Source organism: Pecten maximus, chromosome 10 (genome assembly GCF_902652985.1).
Source record: "Pecten maximus chromosome 10, xPecMax1.1, whole genome shotgun sequence".
In the NCBI taxonomy this organism is placed as follows: Eukaryota; Metazoa; Mollusca; class Bivalvia; order Pectinida; family Pectinidae; genus Pecten; species Pecten maximus.
The window spans coordinates 42,728,125-42,750,491 of record NC_047024.1 but is presented as its reverse complement, the minus strand read 5'-3'; the positions used below and the strand labels follow the sequence as shown (position 1 = coordinate 42,750,491).

The 22,367-nt window shown below is 35.0% G+C and overlaps 1 protein-coding gene across 2 annotated transcripts; it reads left to right on the top strand.

Moving 5' to 3' along the window:
• The first annotated feature begins 820 nt into the window (after nucleotides 1–820).
• LOC117336757 (pleckstrin homology domain-containing family F member 2-like) lies at nucleotides 821–21,179 on the top strand. Of its 2 annotated transcripts, XM_033897390.1 has the most exons (10): nucleotides 821–877; nucleotides 1,949–2,013; nucleotides 3,111–3,248; nucleotides 3,817–3,880; nucleotides 4,599–4,613; nucleotides 6,006–6,131; nucleotides 8,539–8,648; nucleotides 11,165–11,306; nucleotides 11,652–11,752; nucleotides 20,644–21,179. In XM_033897390.1, exons 1-10 carry the CDS (start codon nucleotides 862–864, stop codon nucleotides 20,665–20,667), a joined length of 801 nt encoding a protein of 266 aa, XP_033753281.1. In that variant the 5' UTR covers nucleotides 821–861; the 3' UTR covers nucleotides 20,668–21,179. The 2 variants fall into 2 exon arrangements, with proteins under 2 accessions (XP_033753281.1, XP_033753282.1); XM_033897391.1 differs by lacking the exon at nucleotides 4,599–4,613.
• The last annotated feature ends 1,188 nt before the right edge of the window (nucleotides 21,180–22,367 follow it).

Below are 22,367 nucleotides of genomic sequence, written 5' to 3'. Positions count from 1 at the left end.
CAGGTGACTAAACACAAGTCGGGCACGTGCCGGTAAAACCAAGTTGTCGTAAATTTGAGTAATGTCTGTTGCCAGCAGATATATAAATTTAACCACAGGGGCTAAGAACGATTTTAATGGTATGAGAATAAAAATAATACTAAAGAAACAAATCTTTGACCTTGACCTTTGAACTTGTTAGTGATTCCAGAGACATAAAATGTATATACAGATATGTCTCTGGTGATTCATCAGCTAAATGTTTTCTATCATGTACTAAACTATAAACGTTTTTTCTTTGTTTTTAAGGTGTTCATAATAATTGCTTTAAGAAGAAAAATCATACGAAGAAAACATAACGAAAACAATAGGAGTTCAATCCGAAATGGACATCCCTATAAAACGTGATACGTAAGTTCTTACACATTTTTCTAATTTTTGTTCATGAATACCTTGTACCTAACACCAGAGACGTATACAAGTCTCTGCTAACACACAGTCCTTGATATATTTAGAAAAGTATGTATCTTCCTGAAACCTGATCTGTTCTTGAATTGGAAATTTAAACAATATGGTATCCTTCCTGGTAAATGGATCGCAATATGTTTGGGACGTTTTCGTTTTTGCGGTCCAAACGGACCACTTGGACCGGTGTTGTTCGTTTATGAAATAAAGACGGAGCGGACCTGGCGATTTTATATTGTTTTCAGGCGAGCCTTGACAAAGACTCCCACGGCACGTACTAACATTTGCAGGTCCTTCAAAATATATGTTTGAAATATTACATTAAAAACAGACCAACCGACTTGTTCGCCTACAATGGACATTAGCCGCTGACGAAATAATTACCTAGCGCATCACGCAAAAGCAGCATTTGCCAAGATGGTCGACAGACTGGGTGGGTAGAGCTGACACTTGAGTATTTACACATGACAACATGATTTTATTTGTACCTAGACAGGATAAAACGGGTTCAGATGAAGTAATCAATGGTTTCTAGCTCAAATTGATTTCAGGTTGTTGTTATTGACTCTAACACGAGCCTATACCAGCGAATAGTGTTGTCAAAATACAACACAGTGCTTTGCGTATGAGTAAGAGGCTATGTGCGTCTGCCTCATAGTCATCTGTTGGTAGGGGTGGGGCTGCTGACATACATGATAAAGGACCAGATTTTGGTAATTGGGGTGTTACGAAATATACCGTAGTCTATACTCTCATAATAAGCCATCTCTCCCGTTGACTTAATAGATAATAGTAAATTGTAATACAAGTATTTAAGTAAACTGCCACCCTACAGTCCAGATGCTTACATAAAGAATATAGAAATGTGTACGGCTTTAATTGTAAAAAATATAAATAGTGATTTGGTTAACTTATAATTTCATGCTAAGGTGAATTTCCCTTTAGCTCAGATGGTAGAGAGCAGCTAGCTCATGATCAGTTGGTAGAATGATGGATCGACAATCTAAGGAACGCGGGTTTGAACTCCAGTACAGACACACTTATATAATTACTTTTCTAGCCTGTAACAGCAATGCATACTGTTCCGATTCTACGTATCTTACCTTTGATGTGATATGATAGTGATGCTTGAGGAAATAAGGATTTAATTTATGCTGCTTTTGATTTTTTTTCAGAAGTAAGGCAAAAAGTAAAATTAATTATATACCAAAATGTTTCACACTTGACAACTCTCCCTATTTGGCAAGACAACACCCATTTTTAACGTTACAGACTTATATTTTATAATTATCAGTAAAACTTTTTTATTGGCCAGTAAAATGGCAGCATATGGTATTTACTAAGGCATTAATATATAAATGCACTTTTCTTAAAGTGAAAATTTTTACATGTACATATATATTGTACAATTTTTCCCAAGCTGGCAATAAGTAATTTTAAATAATGGATCACATATACAGTATTTATTACTGTGGAAAAATCTATGTTTTTTTCTTGTTGACAGTGAACAGCGAGTCGAATACACGGCGAATTGCCTTCGTGGAACAGTGCTTTGGTGCTTCTGGACAGGTAAAGATGATGCTATGTGGTTTTTCTTTTGTCAGTCACAGTCTGACACTGACAAGGAGAAGGTTTATAATTACTTACATTGAAATATAATATAAGGTCTCAGGGGTTCTGTCAAAATAAATAACTGTAAATATTCGTGTATAGTGTGCATGTACGTACGTTTTTGAGGTTCATTCCCCCCCCCCCCCCCCCCCCCCCCCCCAAAAAAAAAACCAACTGTTTATTTCTTTGATTATTTGTTCAATATTTATACTTACTAAATTCTTCATATATATAAGTATTTAATCATAATCCTAACTGTTGAGGGAAACGATTACAAATCTCGCATCACATATTCATGACATACATACATCTGACTGGCAAAGGCTTGTACCTGCGTATAGTGCGCAGTGGATTTTTTCACTTGTCAAATTTTTTTTTTAAAGTGTGCACTATACACAAATATTTACGGTTTAACAACACATAGACTTCAGTGTTAGTGCTTTCATTCTTGGATCTTAATGATGCTTAACTACATTTATTGCCTATATACTTATATATAGTTACTAGGAAGTTTTCTATGATGTCACATAATAATGACGTCACATAATCATCCTTGTGATGATGTCATAGAAAACTACATTTTTGTACCTAGAAACTATTAACATTTTTTTTATCTAGGCAATCAATGAAGATAAACATAATGAATATTCAAGAATGAAAGCGCTTATGCTTAAATCTATATATATATAACCCAGCTGGTCACAAACTTTCCACACTGAGACGGTTTGTCCACACTGAGACGGTTTAATTTTTCCACACTGAGACGGTTTGTCCACACTGAGACGGTTTGTCCACACTGAGACGGTTTGTCCACACTGAGACGGTTTGTCCACACTGGACGGTTTGTCCACACTGAGACGGTTTGTCCACACTGAGACGGTTTGTCCACACTGAGACGGTTTGTCCACACTGAGACGGTTTAATTTGTCCACACTGAGACGGTTTGTCCACACTGAGACGGTTTAATTTGTCCACACTGAGACGGTTTGTCCACACTGAGACGGTTTGTCCACACTGAGACGGTTTGTCCACATGTACTTGTTTTCTGTTGACAGCCTCTGAAGGTGCCAGGAAGAGTGTTGGTAGGGGAAGGCGTACTGACTAAACTCTGTCGTAAACGACCCAAACCCAGACAGTTCTTCCTCTTCAATGATATACTTGTGTACGGCAATATTCTCATCAGTAAAAAGAAGGTAAAGATCATGTATGATGTATTGTAACCGTCTTTATAAAGTTTATTTCTTTAATTTCCTGTAGTGTACAAATGTATATCTGATATTTTTGAAACTTGGCAGACTTTACAATGATGATAATTTGTTTGACCGAGCTGCTTTATTTAACACATGGAAAAGTTATTGGCCATTGTTTATTTCCATTTCGTCTTAATTGAGAATTTTCTGACGTTGATTTAGACTGATCTCTAGCTATAGGAAGCTTTGTAGGATCAGTTACTATGACATTTTGTCAGATAGGAAGATTACTAGTTCCATATCCGATTCATTTTGATGCAAAAACCTGTATGTTATGTCACTTTGTCATCAAAAACCTGTGAATCAGTAATTTTGCCATCAAGTGCACTTCAGTCCTGCTATACTCTTCTGTTTTCGAAAAAAAAATCTTCATCTTGAGTCAGCTTCAAATTCAAGGGGATGATAGGCAATTTAACTATAGAGCCTTCATTTCATTTTATTTCTACTTATTTAAAAGAAAAAATTGTAAGATTATGTACAATTGTTTATAAGAATATTGATCTTTTCCCAGTATAACCAGCAACACATCATATCACTGGAGGATGTCAAATTAGAAAATGTGGATGATGAAATAAGTAAGTATCATTTCACAGAAAACTGAACAATATAAACCTCTGTTTTAGCGAAATTGATGTAATATTACAATATCAGTTTGGTAGAATTATAGTAACATGTACATTATGTTTCAAATCCTTCATTTGTGTGCTGATAGAACTAGATTGGCCTGTTTTTTGAGTACTTGAATCTGATTGGCTACAGTTAAAGGTCACCAGAATATGACCCTTGTTGAAGTACTCACATCTGGTGTTATAATTGTATTAATCATATGCTTTAAGTGTTGAGAAAGGATTTCCTGGCTATTTCAGTACTACTCACCAGTGCTACTGCAGAATTTCCAACTGGCTGGTGGAGATAAATAAAACTAAACTAGAAGGAGTTCTTTTCTTCAGTTCTTCATAAAAACAATAAGCAATTTTAAAGGGGAATAACTCTTAATCAAGCATCTACAATCTTCTGATTAAAATGTCTGTTCTATATGCAGTTTAGAATTGTTGTTGACTTTGTCTAGGAGTTCCTTATAATTAATTAATTTACCCATTTTGCAAAGTAAACCTCTTGGAAGTTTTCTTTTCAGAAGCCGGAATATTTTCTCCATGAATCCATATGTAAACTGCAGACTTCATTCATTTTGAATAATTTTGAAACAAGTTATATATCAATCGCTTTTATTGGCCCAGATGGAAGCATTCCTAAACTACACTTATCAGAAGTTGTGTTCTGTTTTTATTTTAGCCCTGACTGACATCGGTAACAGCTATGTCATTGATTCCTGCATTCCAGCATTCCCCTCCTAAACTCTATCATGAACAACATGAACCTCTCCTAAACTCTATCATGAACAACATGAACCTCTCCTAAACTCTATCATAAACAATACTTCTGTGTATGCTGTTTTCCTACAGTATCAGCTTTCCTCTCCTGAACTCTAGATCTATAGATTCTATGTATCCTGATATGAATACTGAATAGCATCATCTTGCTTGGAACTAGAGAAAAGACTTTGACATCTAGAAAGAAATTCTGTTTATTTTTCCAAAATTCCAGATTCCCCAATTTAAATTATGATATGAACAAACTATTCTTCATTTTAAAATCATATTATTGGTACACAAAAAGATTTCTTATTTTCAAAATCATGATAAGGAGAAAAAACACTTTAAACTGGAAAAAGGTTTTTTACATTTTGAAGCAGCTTCCATCAATAATAAATCAATTGGCCCCACTCTCAGAATAACAATACAGTGTGCTTCAGTCGAGGCTACATACAAATGTATCAGAAAATCTGAATGACCCAGCTTGTAATTAACATTAGCATTTACCCAGCATTATCTACAGACTGTTATGGAATGTATCTTTACCCAAATACTGTTGTTATCATGGGCCGTCTTCTTAGTCATGGCTACCACTTTACCCTTATTGCTCTGGATATAGCAGGTCTTCTTATATATTATTCATTGAGGTAGCCACAAGCTACTACAATACATTATTCATTGAGGTAGCCACAAGCTACTACAAGAAATCCCCCTCCTCACAATGGCAGTTGACTTGGTGATAAGCATTCTATACCTAAGTGTTTAAGTTAAATACATTAATTACTTTGTAATGTACCTGTTTCCTTCTGAGAGATGGTACTTGTTACCAAGCATGGTCTTCTGGAATGTGTAGTACAGAGATTTATCATAACATGTATGATATATAAAATTGCGCTGATGCTATTTTCTGCTGACTAATTGGTATTGCAAAATGAGATGATAAAATACCTCTCCTTTTGGCAGTTATAAATCTTTGTAGCATAAAACACCAGTATTCTTTTTACGTACATGTAATTTCAATCCTTGATACAGTAAAACATTCCTACATAGACTGAATATCTTAGAAACAAATAGTTGAAATTTTACCCATTTAAGTTATGTTCATGATTATAAATAGCTGATCATCAATCATTTCAGAAATTGTGGTGACAAGCCACAAATTTCAAAGAAAATTTTCATTACTTATAGCTTTGATTATAAAAGGGAGTTCTAAGCACTTCCATTTATATTTTCGACATTAATGGAAGTTTGACCATCTGTGATGTAAAAAGAAAGTTTGATGACTTAATACAAATGATTGTCCTTGATATATCTGTGTATGTTTCAGCCTTGCGCAATGGATGGAAGATCATCAGTCCAAAGAAATCCTTTGTAGTTTATGCAGCAACAACTACAGAAAAGACACAATGGATGTCGCATATAAAGAAGTGTGTTAATGACCTTCTACTGAAAAGTAAGTCGAAAAGTTATTTATTTTATGACCTACTACTGAAAAGTAAGTCAAAAGTCATTAATTTAATGATCTTCTACTGAAAAGTAAGTCTAAAAGTCACTAATTTAATGATCTTCTACTGAAAAATTAGTCTAAAAGTTATTAATTTAATGACCTACTACTGAAAAGTAAGTCAAAAAGTCATTAATTTAATGATGATCTACTGAAAAGTTAGTCTAAAAGTTATTAATTTAATGACCTACTCTCAAAAGTAAGTCAAAAAGTCATTAATTTAATGACCTTCTACTCAAAAGTAAGTATAAAAGTCGTTAATTTAATGACCTTCTACTGAAAAGTAAGTAAAAAAGTAATCAATTTAATGACCTACTCTCAAAAGTAGGTCAAAAAGTCATTAATTTAATGACCTACTACTCAAAAGTAAGTCTAAAAGTCATTAATTTAATGACCGACTGAAAAGTAAGTCTAAAAGTCATTAATTTAATGATCTTCTACTGAAAAGTTAGTCTAAAAGTTATTAATTTAATGACCTACTCTCAAAAGTAAGTCAAAAAGTCATTAATTTAATGACCTTCTACTCAAAAGTAAGTCTAAACATTGTTAATTTAATGACCTTCTACTGAAAAGTAAGTAAAAAAGTAATCAATTTAATGACCTACTCTCAAAAGTAGGTCAAAAAGTCATTAATTTAATGACCTACTACTCAAAAGTAAGTCTAAAAGTCATTAATTTAATGACCTACAACTGAAAAGTATGTCAAAATGTCATTAATTTAATGACCTACTACTGAAAAGTAAGTCAAAAAGTCATTAATGTAATGACCTACTGAAAAGTAAGTCAAAAAGTCATTAATTTAATGACCTACACAAAAGTAAGTCTAAACATTGTTAATTTAATGACCCGGTACTACTGAAAAGTAAGTGTAAAAGTTATTTATTTAATGACCTTCTACTGAAAAGTAAGTCAAAAAGTCATAAATCAATGCACTGCTTCTCATGCAGACATTAGTTGCTTATTAGGGCCCCGCATCGAGAGATGCGGGTGCCCTATAGTAATCAGGTTGTCCGTCTGTCCGTCCGTCTGTCTGTCCGTCCGTCTGTCCGTTTTTTTTCTTCTGCACAAAAATGATTGAAGGAGATGAAGGATTTGTATCAAATTGGAACTGATGATTCCTCATGCATCCTAGATCAGATGTGTAGTATTTCATGCAAATCGGATTCAAAATGGCTGTTAGGCGGCCATATTGGATTTTAACATTAACATGAAAATACTGGATCTTTGTTGTTTTTAACTGTTCACTATTCGATTATGCAAAGTTGTCAAGAAATAAACCAAGAGTTAACTGACAGAATGATCAAACTCATAGTTCAAGGTCACAAGTTCAAAGGTCAACGGTCAAGGTTCAGCACAAATCATCTAATAACATGAAATGTTTGTGCTTACTTAGTTTTCCGACGTGATATCACCATCAACTGCTCCTATACTAATAACCTAAATTGAATATAATATTATATAACTTATTGTAGTTTGTACTAATAACCTGGTTAATTATATAAATTTCCCATTGAAGTTTGTACTTATAACCTGGTTAATCTTATAACCTGATTGATTTTAATTTGTAGCAATAACCAGGTTAACTGTAATTTTGTGTAATAAATAACCTGGTTTATTAGGGCCCCGCATCGAAGATGTGGTGCCCTATAGTAATCAGGTTGTCTGTCTGTCTGTCCGTCCGTCTGTCCGTTTTTTTCTTTTGCGCCAAATTATTGACAAGAGTTGAAGGATTTCGGTGAAAATTGGTACCACTTACAAAACCGTCTGTTGCCATGGTAACAAATGGAGGTTTCTGATTGGTTGAAATTTCTATATTGTTCGATTTCGGTGAAAATTGGTACATAGTGGTTTTTAGGGAAGCCAAACACAATGGTACCACTTATGAAACCGTCTGTTGCCATGGTAACAAATGGAGGTTTCTGATTGGTTGAAATTATTGGGAATTTTCGAGTTGATTTTGGGAAAAAATCAGGCTAAAACGCATTGAGAATGGGGTCGTTTGGCGCACCCAGTTATATAGGCAGGAAAAACACTGACAATAATTATTACATTTACCCTGAAGGGTCAGACACATAGCGGGGCCCTTTCTGACGTGTCAGTGTTCTAGTTTACAAAGTAAGTCAAAAACCCATTTAGCAATATGCCCTGGTTTTCATAAAAATATCAGTTTATACATCTATTCAAAAATTAGTCCAAAAGTAATTTCTTTACATCCTGCTTCTCATGCAAACATTGAACATATTGTAGCAATCAGTAACCTACTTGCCCCCATTGTAGCACTGTGGTATGGTGTGTATATATATTTGATTTCTATGATTTACAGTTTAATAATTTTGACTTTAATTTGTGCTGTCAGGGGGAATAACTCAGGATACAGCCAATGATTCACCTGTATGGGTGCCAGATGATGAAGCGACTGTGTGTATGCATTGTCATAAATACCAATTCTCTGTGATAAACAGACGGGTAAGTAAAAGACATGTTTTATTGTTGGTGTTTTTGTCTATTTTAATCTCCTCCTTCTTTTTTAGCTCACCTGCCCTAAGGGCAAGTGAGCTTATGCCGTGGTGCGGCGTCCGTGGTGCGGCGTCCGTCCGTCCGGCCGGCCATCCGGCGTCAACTTTTTCATTCAAACAACTTCTTCTCAATAACCAAAAGGCCCAGGGACTTGATATTGGGCATGTAGCATGCTGGGGTGAAGAGCTACAAAGTTTGTTCAAATAAATGACCTTGGCCTTCATTCAAGGTCACATGGGTCAAATAGGCTATAATCTTCAAACGACTTCTTCTCAATAACCAAGAGGCCTAGGGACTTGATATTGGGCCTGTAGCATGCTGGGGTGAAGGGCTACAAAGTTTGTTCAAATAAATGACCTTGGCCTTCATTCAAGGGCACATGGGTCAAATAGGCTATAATCTTCAAACAACTTCTTCTCAATAACCAAGAGGCCCAGGGACTTGATATTGGGCCTGTAGCATGCTGGGGTGAAGGGCTACAAAGTTTGTTCAAATAAATGACCTTGGCCTTCATTCAAGGTCACATGGGTCAAATAGGCTATAATCTTCGAACGACTTCTTCTCAATAACCAAGAGGCCCAGGGACTTGATATTGGGCCTGTAGCATGCTGGGGGGAAGGGCTACAAAGTTTGTTCAAATAAATGACCTTGGCCTTCATTCAAGGTCACATGGGTCAAATAGGCTATAATCTTCAAACGACTTCTTCTCAATAACCAAGAGGCCCAGGGACTTGATATTGGGCCTGTAGCATGCTGGGGTGAAGGGCTACAAAGTTTGTTCAAATAAATGACCTTGGCCTTCATTCAAGGTCACATGGGTCAAATAGGCTATAATCTTCAAACGACTTCTTCTCAATAACCAAGAGGCCCAGGGACTTGATATTGGGCCTGTAGCATGCTGGGGTGAAGGGCTACAAAGTTTGTTCAAATAAATGACCTTGGCCTCCATTCAAGGTCACATGGGTCAAATAGGCTATAATCTTCAAACGACTTCTTCTCAATAACCAAGAGGCCCAGGGACTTGATATTGGGCCTGTAGCATGCTTGGGTGAAGGGCTACAAAGTTTGTTCAAATAAGTGACCTTGGCCTTCATTCAAGGTCACATGGGTCAAATAGGCTATAATCTTCAAACAACTTCTTCTCAATAACCAAGAGGCCCAGGGACTTGATATTGGGCCTGTAGCATGCTGGGGTGAAGGGCTACAAAGTTTGTTCAAATAAATGACCTTGGCCTTCATTCAAGGGCACATGGGTCAAATAGGCTATAATCTTCAAACAACTTCTTCTCAATAACCAAGAGGCCCAGGGACTTGATATTGGGCCTGTAGCATGCTGGGGTGAAGGGCTACAAAGTTTGTTCAAATAAATGACCTTGGCCTTCATTCAAGGTCACATGGGTCAAATAGGCTATAATCTTCGAACAACTTCTTCTCAATAACCAAGAGGCCCAGGGACTTGATATTGGGCCTGTAGCATGCTGGGGGGAAGGGCTACAAAGTTTGTTCAAATAAATGAGACCTTGGCCTTCATTCAAGGACACATGGGTCAAATAGGCTATAATCTTCAAACGACTTCTTCTCAATAACCAAGAGGCCCAGGGACTTGATATTGGGCCTGTAGCATGCTGGGGTGAAGGGCTACAAAGTTTGTTCAAATAAATGACCTTGGCCTCCATTCAAGGTCACATGGGTCAAATAGGCTATAATCTTCAAACGACTTCTTCTCAATAACCAAGAGGCCCAGGGACTTGATATTGGGCCTGTAGCATGCTGGGGGGAAGGGCTACAAAGTTTGTTCAAATAAATGACCTTGGCCTTCATTCAAGGTCACATGGGTCAAATAGGCTATAATCTTCAAACGACTTCTTCTCAATAACCAAGAGGCCCAGGGACTTGATATTGGGCCTGTAGCATGCTGGGGTGAAGGGCTACCAATTTTGTTCAAATAAATGACCTTGACCTACATTCAAGGTCACAGGGGTGAAATCGGCTTAAATCTGTAAACAATAATTTTGCGATAGCCAAGAGCCTCCAAGACCTGATATTAGGCCAATAGAATGCTGGAATGAAGGACTAGAAAATTTTCAATATGAATAAAACTAGCTTACAATGACATTTGAATAAAGAGGTAATCAACATAGTATCTTTAGAAATGACCTCCATCAACTTCAAAGTTGCTGTAGAGCCAGGTGAGCGATACAGGCCCATTGGGCCTCTTGTTTACCTGTTTGACTTTTTCATTTATATTTTTGTTTTTTTTGCTTTGTTTTGTATTTCTTTTCATTACTCTGGTAAAAATTAGCTCTCATTCTTTTATTTTCTTTTTTTTTTCACAAATATTGTTGTTTATATTTAAAACCCAAGTACAGAAAACAAATTGTCTACAAATCTTCTTTGCTTCTGTTTGAATTAATATTTTTGTCTTTCTTGTAATAATTGGTACCTTGGTTGTGTCCCCTTGACAGCACCATTGCAGGAAGTGTGGTAAGGTGGTGTGTGGTCCCTGCTCCAATCAGAAGTGGCTCCTCCCACAACAGTCGTCTAAGCCAATCAGAATCTGTTTGTCCTGTTACCAAGAATTGTCCTCAGCAAAATCCAACAACGCAGGTCAGTAAAGCGTTGTAGAATTCCACAATTTTCAATTTGCAGGAAACAACTTTGCATATTTGATTATGTATTTGAAACCATTAATAAATGTTATTTGTTTTATTTTTTGCAAATTCTTAGAATTTCTATGGATGAGATTAAAATGTATAAATTTTCAAGTCCAAGAAAAGTGACGGTACACCTTTTTGAGAAAATGATAAAAGGAGTTTCCCTTACCATTTAAGAGGGTGGGCAAGTATGTAGGTCTAAAGATTTCAAAAATTTCAAAAAGAATTTACATGTGTTATCAGCAGTGTAATGGCCCCTTGTTCAGTTTCACACCCTAAAAGGAGAATTATTTTTTAGGTCCACCTCCAGCAGCTACTGGGGCTGACGATTCCTCTGGTGAGGACTCCTCTGACGACGATGATACAAACTATGCGAGTGTGGATACTGTTTCACAGGATGTAAGTATCATTCTCTCCTTTAAGTCACGAGAGGGGAAGGACTATTTTGTCAGTGGAGAGAAAGGAATATTAAATCTTTTAAGGGAAAGATATATTTGGTCTGAAGAGTGGGACCTTACACCCCAGTAACCAAGTGATCGAGGACACCTATTGGCCCAGGTAACTCCATCACCCCAGTAACCAAGTTATCCAGGACACCTATTGACACAGGTAACCCCTTCACCCCAGTAACCAAGTAACCCAGGACACCTATTGGCGCAGGTAACCCCATCATGATCACCCCAGTAACCAAGTGATGCAGGACATCTATTGGCCCAGGTAACCCCATCACCCCAGTAACCATGTGATCTAGGATACCTATTGCCCCAAGTAACCCCATCACCCCAGTAACCATGTGATCTAGGACACCTATTGCCCCAAATAACCCCATCACCCCAGTAACCAAGTGACCCAGGACATCTATTGACCCAGATAACCCCATCACCCCAGTAACCAAGTGATCCAGGAAACTTATTGACACAGGTAACCCCATCACCCCAGTAACCAAATGATTTAGGATACCTATTGGCCCAGGTAACCCCATCAACCCAGTAACCAAGTATCTATGACACCTATTGACCCAGGTAACCCAATCACCCCAGTAACCAAGTATCTATGACACCTATTGCCCCAAGTAACCCCATCACCCCTGTAACCAAGTGATTTAGGATACCTATTGCCCCAAGTAACCCCATCACCCCTGTAACCAAGTGATCCAGGACACCTATTGACCCAGGTAACCCCATCACCTCAGTAACCAAGTGACCCAGGACACCTACTGCCCCAGGTAACCCCATCGTCCCAGTAACCAAGTGATTCAGTACACCTATTTACACAGGTAACCCCATCACCCCGGTAACCAAGTTATCTAGGACACCTATTGGCCCAGGTAACCCCATCACCCCAGTAACCATGTGATCTAGGACACCTATTGCCCCAAGTAACCCCATCACCCCAGTAACCAAGTGATCCAGGAAACTTATTGACACAGGTAACCCCATCACCCCAGTAACCAAATGATTTAGGACACCTATTGCCCCAAGTAACCCCATCACCCCAGTAACCAAGTGACCCAGGACATCTATTGACCCAGATAACCCCATCACCCCAATAACCAAGTGATCCAGGAAACTTATTGACACAGGTAACCCCATCACCCCAGTAACCAAATGATTTAGGATACCTATTGGCCCAGGTAACCCCATCAACCCAGTAACCAAATGATTTAGGATACCTATTGGCCCAGGTAACCCCATCAACCCAGTAACCAAGTATCTATGACACCTATTGACCCAGGTAACCCAATCACCCCAGTAACCAAGTATCTATGACACCTATTGCCCCAAGTAACCCCATCACCCCTGTAACCAAGTGATTTAGGACACCTAATGCCCCAAGTAACCCCATCACCCCTGTAACCAAGTGATCCAGGACACCTATTGACCCAGGTAACCCCATCACCTCAGTAACCAAGTGACCCAGGATATCTATTGACCCAGGTAACCCCATCACCCCTGTACGTAACCAAGTGATCCAGGACACCTACTGCCCCAGGTAACCCCATCGTCCCAGTAACCAAGTGATCTAGGAAACCTACCGCCCCAGGTAACCCCATCAACCCGGTAACCAAGTTATCTAGGAAACCTACCGCCCCAGGTAACCCCATCAACCCAGTAACCAAGTTATCTAGGACACCTATTAACACTGGTTACCCCATCACCCGAGTAACCAAGTGATCCAGGACACCTATTGTCCCAGGTAACCCCATCATCTACCTATCAACATGTATTAATTACTCAAAGGCCGTAGAATGACCAAATGACCAACTTGTAGGTACATTGTGTCCTCTTTGTTTTAATTTCAGTGGTACTCTTAGCTCGATGGATTATTTATCCTATGGTAATATCAAAACACAATTGATTTCCGTGATGTTTATATTTGATTTTTTGTCATTTTCACTGCTTTGAAATCTAAAATCACAAATGGTCCTTACTGCAAATTAAGTGATGCACTAACTGAATTTTGTGTTTAAGGTCACCCGAGACAAAGTTTCAATTGACCTATTCTAATCGCCTTTTGTTTGTTGTCGTGTTTCGTCTATCGTCCGTCCGTAAACAATTTACATTTTCTACTTCTGAAAAACAGCTGAACCAATTCACTGATACTTGTCATGAAGCTTCCATGGCCAAAGGTGAGAAGTTGTGAATTATACGATCCCCAGACCCCAGGGGCCTAAGGGGCGGGGCCAAAAAGTGTCAAATTGACTAAAATTTCAAAAAACTTTGTCTCAACTCCAAGAGATGGTAGAAACAAATACTCTTCAAAGGTAAAAAGGTCTTAAGGTCCTTTACCAAAATTGTGAATTACATGACCCTGGGGTTTTGCCCTGGGGAGGGGGTAAGGTTTACATGTATGATAGTTTATATAGGGAAAACACATTTTTGAGCCTTATTAGTATCAGTATAGGTTGTGTTTTGAATAGTATGTGCATATCAGCACTGATTGACTCCCAGGGGCTTAAGGGGCAAGGTCAAAATAGGTAAGATTAACAAAAATTTCAGAAAACTTCTCAAGTTCATGAAGGTCGAAAAAAAATACTCTTCATAGATAGAAGGGTCTTAATTAAGGTGCTTTATTAAAATTTTAAATATCATGACCCTTGGGTCACACATTTGCGTCTGGGGAGGGGGTAGACTTTACTATAGTTTGTATATATAGGGAAATCACATTTTTTTGCTATCATTTGTTTAATTTCTATTATCATCCTAACTTGCTTAACATTATCAGCATTGGATGACAGCTTGATGGTATGCACATGTTGGCTCTGACTGGCCTTCAGGGGTTTATGGACGGGGTCAAAAATGGTCAAATTAACTGAAATATTTCAAAACTCAGGTGACTGTTAAGCGCATGGGCCTCTTGTGTTTTTTACCGTCATCTTTAACATATTTCTTTGGTACATCATTGTTAATAAGTCTGTAAAGAAAGTGATACACCATTGTCACTAAGCCTATAAAGAAGTTGTTCCTTTTGAATAGCTATAAAGTACTGCTGTATGCATACTACCAAGTAGTGTTATAACTTCTCAGAAAATATATTCTGATGAAAAACAGCAGGAGCTCGGCCATCTGAATAAGTTGATGGTACGTGTTGTGACTGGCATATATACCTTAAAGGTAGATAGCTGATAATCTAAACTTACATCTTCTCAAGTCTCTTGACCCCTGATGTAATAAAAACCTGGTGAGGTCATCACCACATGTACTTGTGTCTTGTTGGGTTTGAATACTCAGCTCTCTAGGGTTGCACTATTAAATCAGTCAAGTTGATGATACAGACTGTATTTAAAATACATACCATATATGAATGAATGAATACACAATATCATACGATAGTCATTGATAATGAATTTGAGGGAAGGGGAGAGGGTAAATTGATTGTTGATGGTAAGTTGTAATAGTTTGGATACAATTTCCATGTTTCCTCGCACTAATTAATAAAGTAGGCTATTTTTTCCTTCGATAACTGCTACTCCTAATTTTCTGTCATCAGTTTGCTGTTAAATAACTCAGCTACTATACAACATGTTATGTTATACATAAGACACTTGTACATTTCTATTGTTTTACATAAGACACTTGTACATTTCTATTGTTTTACATAAGACACTTGTACATTTCTATTGTTTTTCAAAAGACACTTGTACAGTAGGTTTCTATTGTTATATATAAGACACTGTCTTGTACATTTCTATTGTTATACATTAGACACTTGTACATTTCCATTGTTTTACATAAGACACTTGTACATTTCTATTGTTATACATCAGACACTTGTACATTTCCATTGTTTTACATAAGACACTTGTACATTTCTATTGTTATACATTAGACACTTGTACATTTCTATTGTTTAACATAAGACACTTGTACATTTCTATTGTTATACATCAGACACTTGTACATTTCTATTGTTATACATAAGACACTTGTACATTTCTATTGTTTTACATACGACACTTTTACATTTCTATTGTTATACATAAGACACTTGTACATTTCTATTGTTTTACATACAACACTTTTACATTTTGATGTTATACATAAGACACTTGTACATTTCTATTGTTTTACATACGACACTTGTACATTTCTATTGTTATACATCAGACACTTGTACATTTCTATTGTTTTACATACGACACTTTTACATTTTGATGTTATACATAAGACACTTGTACATTTCTATTGTTTCACATCAGACACTTGTACATTTCTATTGTTTTACATAAGACACTTGTACATTTCTATTGTTATACATCAGACACTTGTACATTTCTATTGTTATACATCAGACACTTGTACATTTCTATTGTTTTACATAAGACACTTGTACATTTCTATTGTTTAACATCAGACACTTGTACATTTATATTGTTTCACATAAGACACTTGTACATTTCTATTGTTATACATCAGACACTTGTACATTTCTATTGTTATACATAAGACACTTGTACATTTCTATTGTTTTACATACGACACTTTTACATTTCTATTGTTATACATAAGACACTTGTACATTTCTATTGTTATACATCAGACACTTGTACATTTCTATTGTTATACATCAGACACTTGTACATTTCTATTGTTTTACATAAGACACTTGTACATTTCTATTGTTTAACATCAGACACTTGTACATTTATATTGTTTCACATAAGACACTTGTACATTTCTATTGTTATACATCAGACACTTGTACATTTCTATTGTTATACATAAGACACTTGTACATTTCTATTGTTTTACATACGACACTTTTACATTTCTATTGTTATACATAAGACACTTGTACATTTCTATTGTTTTACATACAACACTTTTACATTTTGATGTTATACATAAGACACTTGTACATTTCTATTGTTTTACATACGACACTTGTACATTTCTATTGTTATACATCAGACACTTGTACATTTCTATTGTTTTACATACGACACTTTTACATTTTGATGTTATATATAAGACACTTTTACATTTCTGTTTTACATCAGACACTTGTACATTTCTATTGTTTTACATAAGACACTTGTACATTTCTATTGTTATACATAAGACACTTGTACATTTATATTGTTATACATAAGACACTTGTACATTTCTATTGTTATACATTAGACACTTGTACATTTCTATTGTTATACATCAGACACTTGTACATTTCTATTGTTATACATCAGACACTTGTACATTTCTATTGTTTTACATAAGACACTTGTACATTTCTATTGTTTAACATCAGACACTTGTACATTTATATTGTTTCACATAAGACACTTGTACATTTCTATTGTTATACATCAGACACTTGTACATTTCTATTGTTATACATAAGACACTTGTACATTTCTATTGTTTTACATACGACACTTTTACATTTCTATTGTTATACATAAGACACTTGTACATTTCTATTGTTTTACATACAACACTTTTACATTTTGATGTTATACATAAGACACTTGTACATTTCTATTGTTTTACATACGACACTTGTACATTTCTATTGTTATACATCAGACACTTGTACATTTCTATTGTTTTACATACGACACTTTTACATTTTGATGTTATATATGACACTTTTACATTTCTGTTTTACATCAGACACTTGTACATTTCTATTGTTATACATCAGACACTTGTACATTTCTATTGTTTTACATAAGACACTTGTACATTTCTATTGTTTAACATCAGACACTTGTACATTTCTATTGTTTCACATAAGACACTTGTACATTTCTATTGTTATACATAAGACACTTGTACATTTCTGTTGTTTCACATAAGACACTTGTACATTTATATTGTTTCACTTAAGACACTTGTACATTTCTATTGTTTAACATCAGACACTTGTACATTTCTATTGTTTAACATCAGACACTTGTACATTTATATTGTTTCACTTAAGACACTTGTACATTTCTATTGTTTAACATCAGACACTTGTACATTTCTATTGTTTAACATCAGACACTTGTACATTTCTATTGTTTTACATAAGACACTTGTACATTTCTATTGTTATTCATTAGACACTTGTACATTTCTATTGTTTTACATCAGACACTTGTACATTTCTATTGTTTTACATACGACACTTTTACATTTTGATGTTATACATAAGACACTTGTACATTTCTATGTTATACATTAGACACTTGTACATTTCTATTGTTTAACATCAGACACTTGTACATTTCTATTGTTTTACATAAGACACTTGTACATTTCTATTGTTATACATCAGACACTTCTACATTTCTATTGTTTAACATCAGACACTTGTACGTTTCTATTGTTTTACATAAGACACTTGTACATTTCTATTGTTTTACATAAGACACTTGTACATTTCTATTGTTTTACATAAGACACTTGTACATTTCTATTGTTTTACATCAGACACTTGTACATTTCTATTGTTTTACATAAGACACTTGTACATTTCTATTGTTTTACATAAGACACTTGTACATTTCTATTGTTATACATAAGACACTTGTACATTTCTATTGTTATACATAAGACACTTGTACATTTCTATTGTTTCACATTAGACACTTGTACATTTCTATTGTTTTACATAAGACACTTGTACATTTCTATTGTTTAACATCAGACACTTGTACGTTTCTATTGTTTTACATAAGACACCTGTACATTTATATTGTTATATATAAGACACTTGTACATTTCTATTGTTATATATAAGACACTTGTACATTTATATTGTTATATATAAGACACTTGTACATTTCTATTGTTTTACATAAGACACCTGTACATTTATATTGTTATATATAAGACACTTGTACATTTCTATTGTTATATATAAGACACTTGTACATTTATATTGTTATATATAAGACACTTGTACATTTCTATAGTTTTACATAAGACACTTGTACATTTCTATTGTTTTACATAAGACACCTGTACATTTATATTGTTATATATAAGACACTTGTACATTTCTATTGTTATATATAAGACACTTGTACATTTATATTGTTATATATAAGACACTTGTACATTTCTATTGTTTTACATAAGACACCTGTACATTTATATTGTTATATATAAGACACTTGTACATTTCTATTGTTATATATAAGACACTTGTACATTTATATTGTTATATATAAGACACTTGTACATTTATATTGTTATATATAAGACACCTGTACATTTATATTGTTATATATAAGACACTTGTACATTTCTATTGTTATATATAAGACACTTGTACATTTCTATTGTTTTACATAAGACACTTGTACATTTATATTGTTATATATAAGACACTTGTACATTTATATTGTTATATATAAGACACCTGTACATTTATATTGTTATATATAAGACACTTGTACATTTCTATTGTTTTACATAAGACACTTGTACATTTCTATTGTTTTACATAAGACACTTGTACATTTATATTGTTATATATAAGACACTTGTACATTTATATTGTTATATATAAGACACTTGTACATTTATATTGTTATATATAAGACACTTGTACATTTCTATAGTTTTACATAAGACACTTGTACATTTCTATTGTTTTACATAAGACACCTGTACATTTATATTGTTATATATAAGACACTTGTACATTTCTATTGTTATATATAAGACACTTGTACATTTATATTGTTATATATAAGACACTTGTACATTTCTATTGTTTTACATAAGACACCTGTACATTTATATTGTTATATATAAGACACTTGTACATTTCTATTGTTATATATAAGACACTTGTACATTTATATTGTTATATATAAGACACTTGTACATTTATATTGTTATATATAAGACACCTGTACATTTATATTGTTATATATAAGACACTTGTACATTTCTATTGTTATATATAAGACACTTGTACATTTCTATTGTTTTACATAAGACACCTGTACATTTATATTGTTATATATAAGACACTTGTACATTTCTATGTTATACATAAGACACTTGTACATTTATATTGTTATATATAAGACACTTGTACATTTATATTGTTATATATAAGACACCTGTACATTTATATTGTTATATATAAGACACTTGTACATTTATATTGTTATATATAAGACACCTGTACATTTATATTGTTATATATAAGACACTTGTACATTTCTATTGTTATATATAAGACACTTGTACATTTCTATTGTTTTACATAAGACACTTGTACATTTATATTGTTATATATAAGACACTTGTACATTTATATTGTTATATATAAGACACCTGTACATTTATATTGTTATATATAAGACACTTGTACATTTCTATAGTTTTACATAAGACACTTGTACATTTATATTGTTTCACATAAGACACTTGTACATTTCTATGTTATACATTAGACACTTGTACATTTATATTGTTATATATAAGACACTTGTACATTTCTATTGTTTTACATAAGACACTTGTACATTTCTATTGTTTCACATAAGACACTTGTACATTTCTATTGTTTCACATAAGACACTTGTACATTTATATTGTTTCACATAAGACACTTTTATTTTCTAAACATTGCCATGCTATGACATGTCTTGGGCTTATGTGAAACAGTGATGGAGCTAAATTGTTACAGTTTTATCAAAATATTAAATTTTTTCACCTATTTTGATAATTTTGAGGAGAAAATCTACAGACAGAAGTTTTCTGTAGACTGAGAACTGAGGGCATATATATTTTACAGATTAAAAATCTGATTCATATTAATTAATATCTTTGATTTCTTTTCAGGAGCAGTTCCATTCCTACAACTGATCAATTTCATTTGATAGACACACTATTGGCCTACACAACGGACTGGCTCCTTGTTGTACTGAAATTTTAAAATATCTTCATATTATACATGTCAGTGCTTTTCATCATTTGTCTGTTACCTAGGGAACGTTTCTACCGTTCTGTAATTCTTTATAATAGGTGTATGGATACTGTTACAGTATAGTGGACAATACTACAGCATACAAAGGTCATGTGACCTATGTCAGTTCATGGTTATATGACCTCTGTCTTGGATCATGGTTTAGATGACCATTGGTCAGTTGTCCAGTACACTATCAGATTATGCACAGTACTGCATTGTTGTAATGATAAAAATATCGCCATTGATAACAAATTATAAAAAAAAAAGTTTTAATTGGTCAGAGTTAAACATTTTAAGGATGTTTTTGAAGCTAGTGATTTAAAGATATTCTTTATGAGCGTATCTTTATGAAAGGATGTTGTTTACAAACATTTACTGTAAGAAACAAGGGTTTGAGTTTTTGTTATATTTTCTAACATTTATACTGAGCATTTTTTAGCTCACCTGCCCGAAGGGCAAGTGAGCTTATGCCGTGGCGCGGCGTCCGTCGTCCGTCCGTCGGTCCGGCCGTCCGTCCGGCGTCAACTTTTCATTCAAGCAACTTCTTCTCAATAACCAAAAGGCCTAGAGACCTAATATTGGGCCTGTAGCATGCTGGGGTGAAGGGCTACCAAGTTTGTTCAAATGAATGACCTTGACCTTCATTCAAGGTCACAGGAGTCAAAAAGGCTAAAATCTTCAAACGACTTCTTCTCAACAACCAACAGTCCCAGGGAGTTGATATTGGGTCTGTAGCATGCTGGGGTAAAGGGCTACCAAGTTTGTTCAAATGAATGACCTTGACTTTCATTCAAGGTCACAGGAGTCAAAAAGGCTAAAAAAAAATTAGACGACTTCTTCTAAATAGCCAAAAGACCCAGGGACTTGATATTGGGTCTGTAGCATGCTGGGGTGAAGGGCTACCAAGTTTGTTCAAATGAATGACCTTGACCTTCATTCAAGGTCACAGGAGTCAAAAAGGCTAAAATCTTTAAACGACTTCTTCTCAATAACCAAGAGTCCCAGGGACTTGATATTGGGTCTGTAGCATGCTGGGGTGAAGGGCTACCAAGTTTGTTCAAATGAATGACCTTGACTTTCATTCAAGGTCACAGGAGTCAAAAAGGCTAAAATCTTTAAACGACTTCTTCTCAATAACCAAGAGTCCCAGGGAGTTAATATTGGGTCTGTAGCATGCTCGGGTGAAGGGCTACCAAGTTTGTTCAAATGAATGACCTTGACTTTCATTCAAGGTCACAGGGGTCAAAAAGGCTAAAATCTTTAAACGACTTCTTCTCAATAACCAAGAGTCCCAGGGAGTTGATATTGGGTCTGTAGCATGCTGGGGTGAAGGGCTACCAAGTTTGTTCAAATGAATGACCTTGACCGTCATTCAAGGTCACAGGAGTCAAAAAGGCTAAAATCTTTAAACGACTTCTTCTCAATAACCAAGAGTCCCAGAGGCCTAATATTTGGCCTGTAGCATGCTGGGGTGAAGGGCTCCCAAGTTTGTTCAAATGAATGACCTTGACTTTCATTCAAGGTCACAGGAGTCAAAAAGGCTAAAATCTTTAAACAACTTCTTCTCAATAACCAAGAGTCCCAGAGACCTAATATT

What these genes read in the sequence shown, in the direction of transcription:
- LOC117336757 (XM_033897390.1), top strand. An exon ending in GCTTTGGTGCTTCTGGACAG is followed by an intron (nt 2,014 to 3,110) that starts GTAAAGATGATG and finishes TTCTGTTGACAG; the next exon opens with CCTCTGAAGGTGCCAGGAAG. An exon ending in TCTCTGTGATAAACAGACGG is followed by an intron (nt 8,649 to 11,164) that starts GTAAGTAAAAGA and finishes TCCCCTTGACAG; the next exon opens with CACCATTGCAGGAAGTGTGG.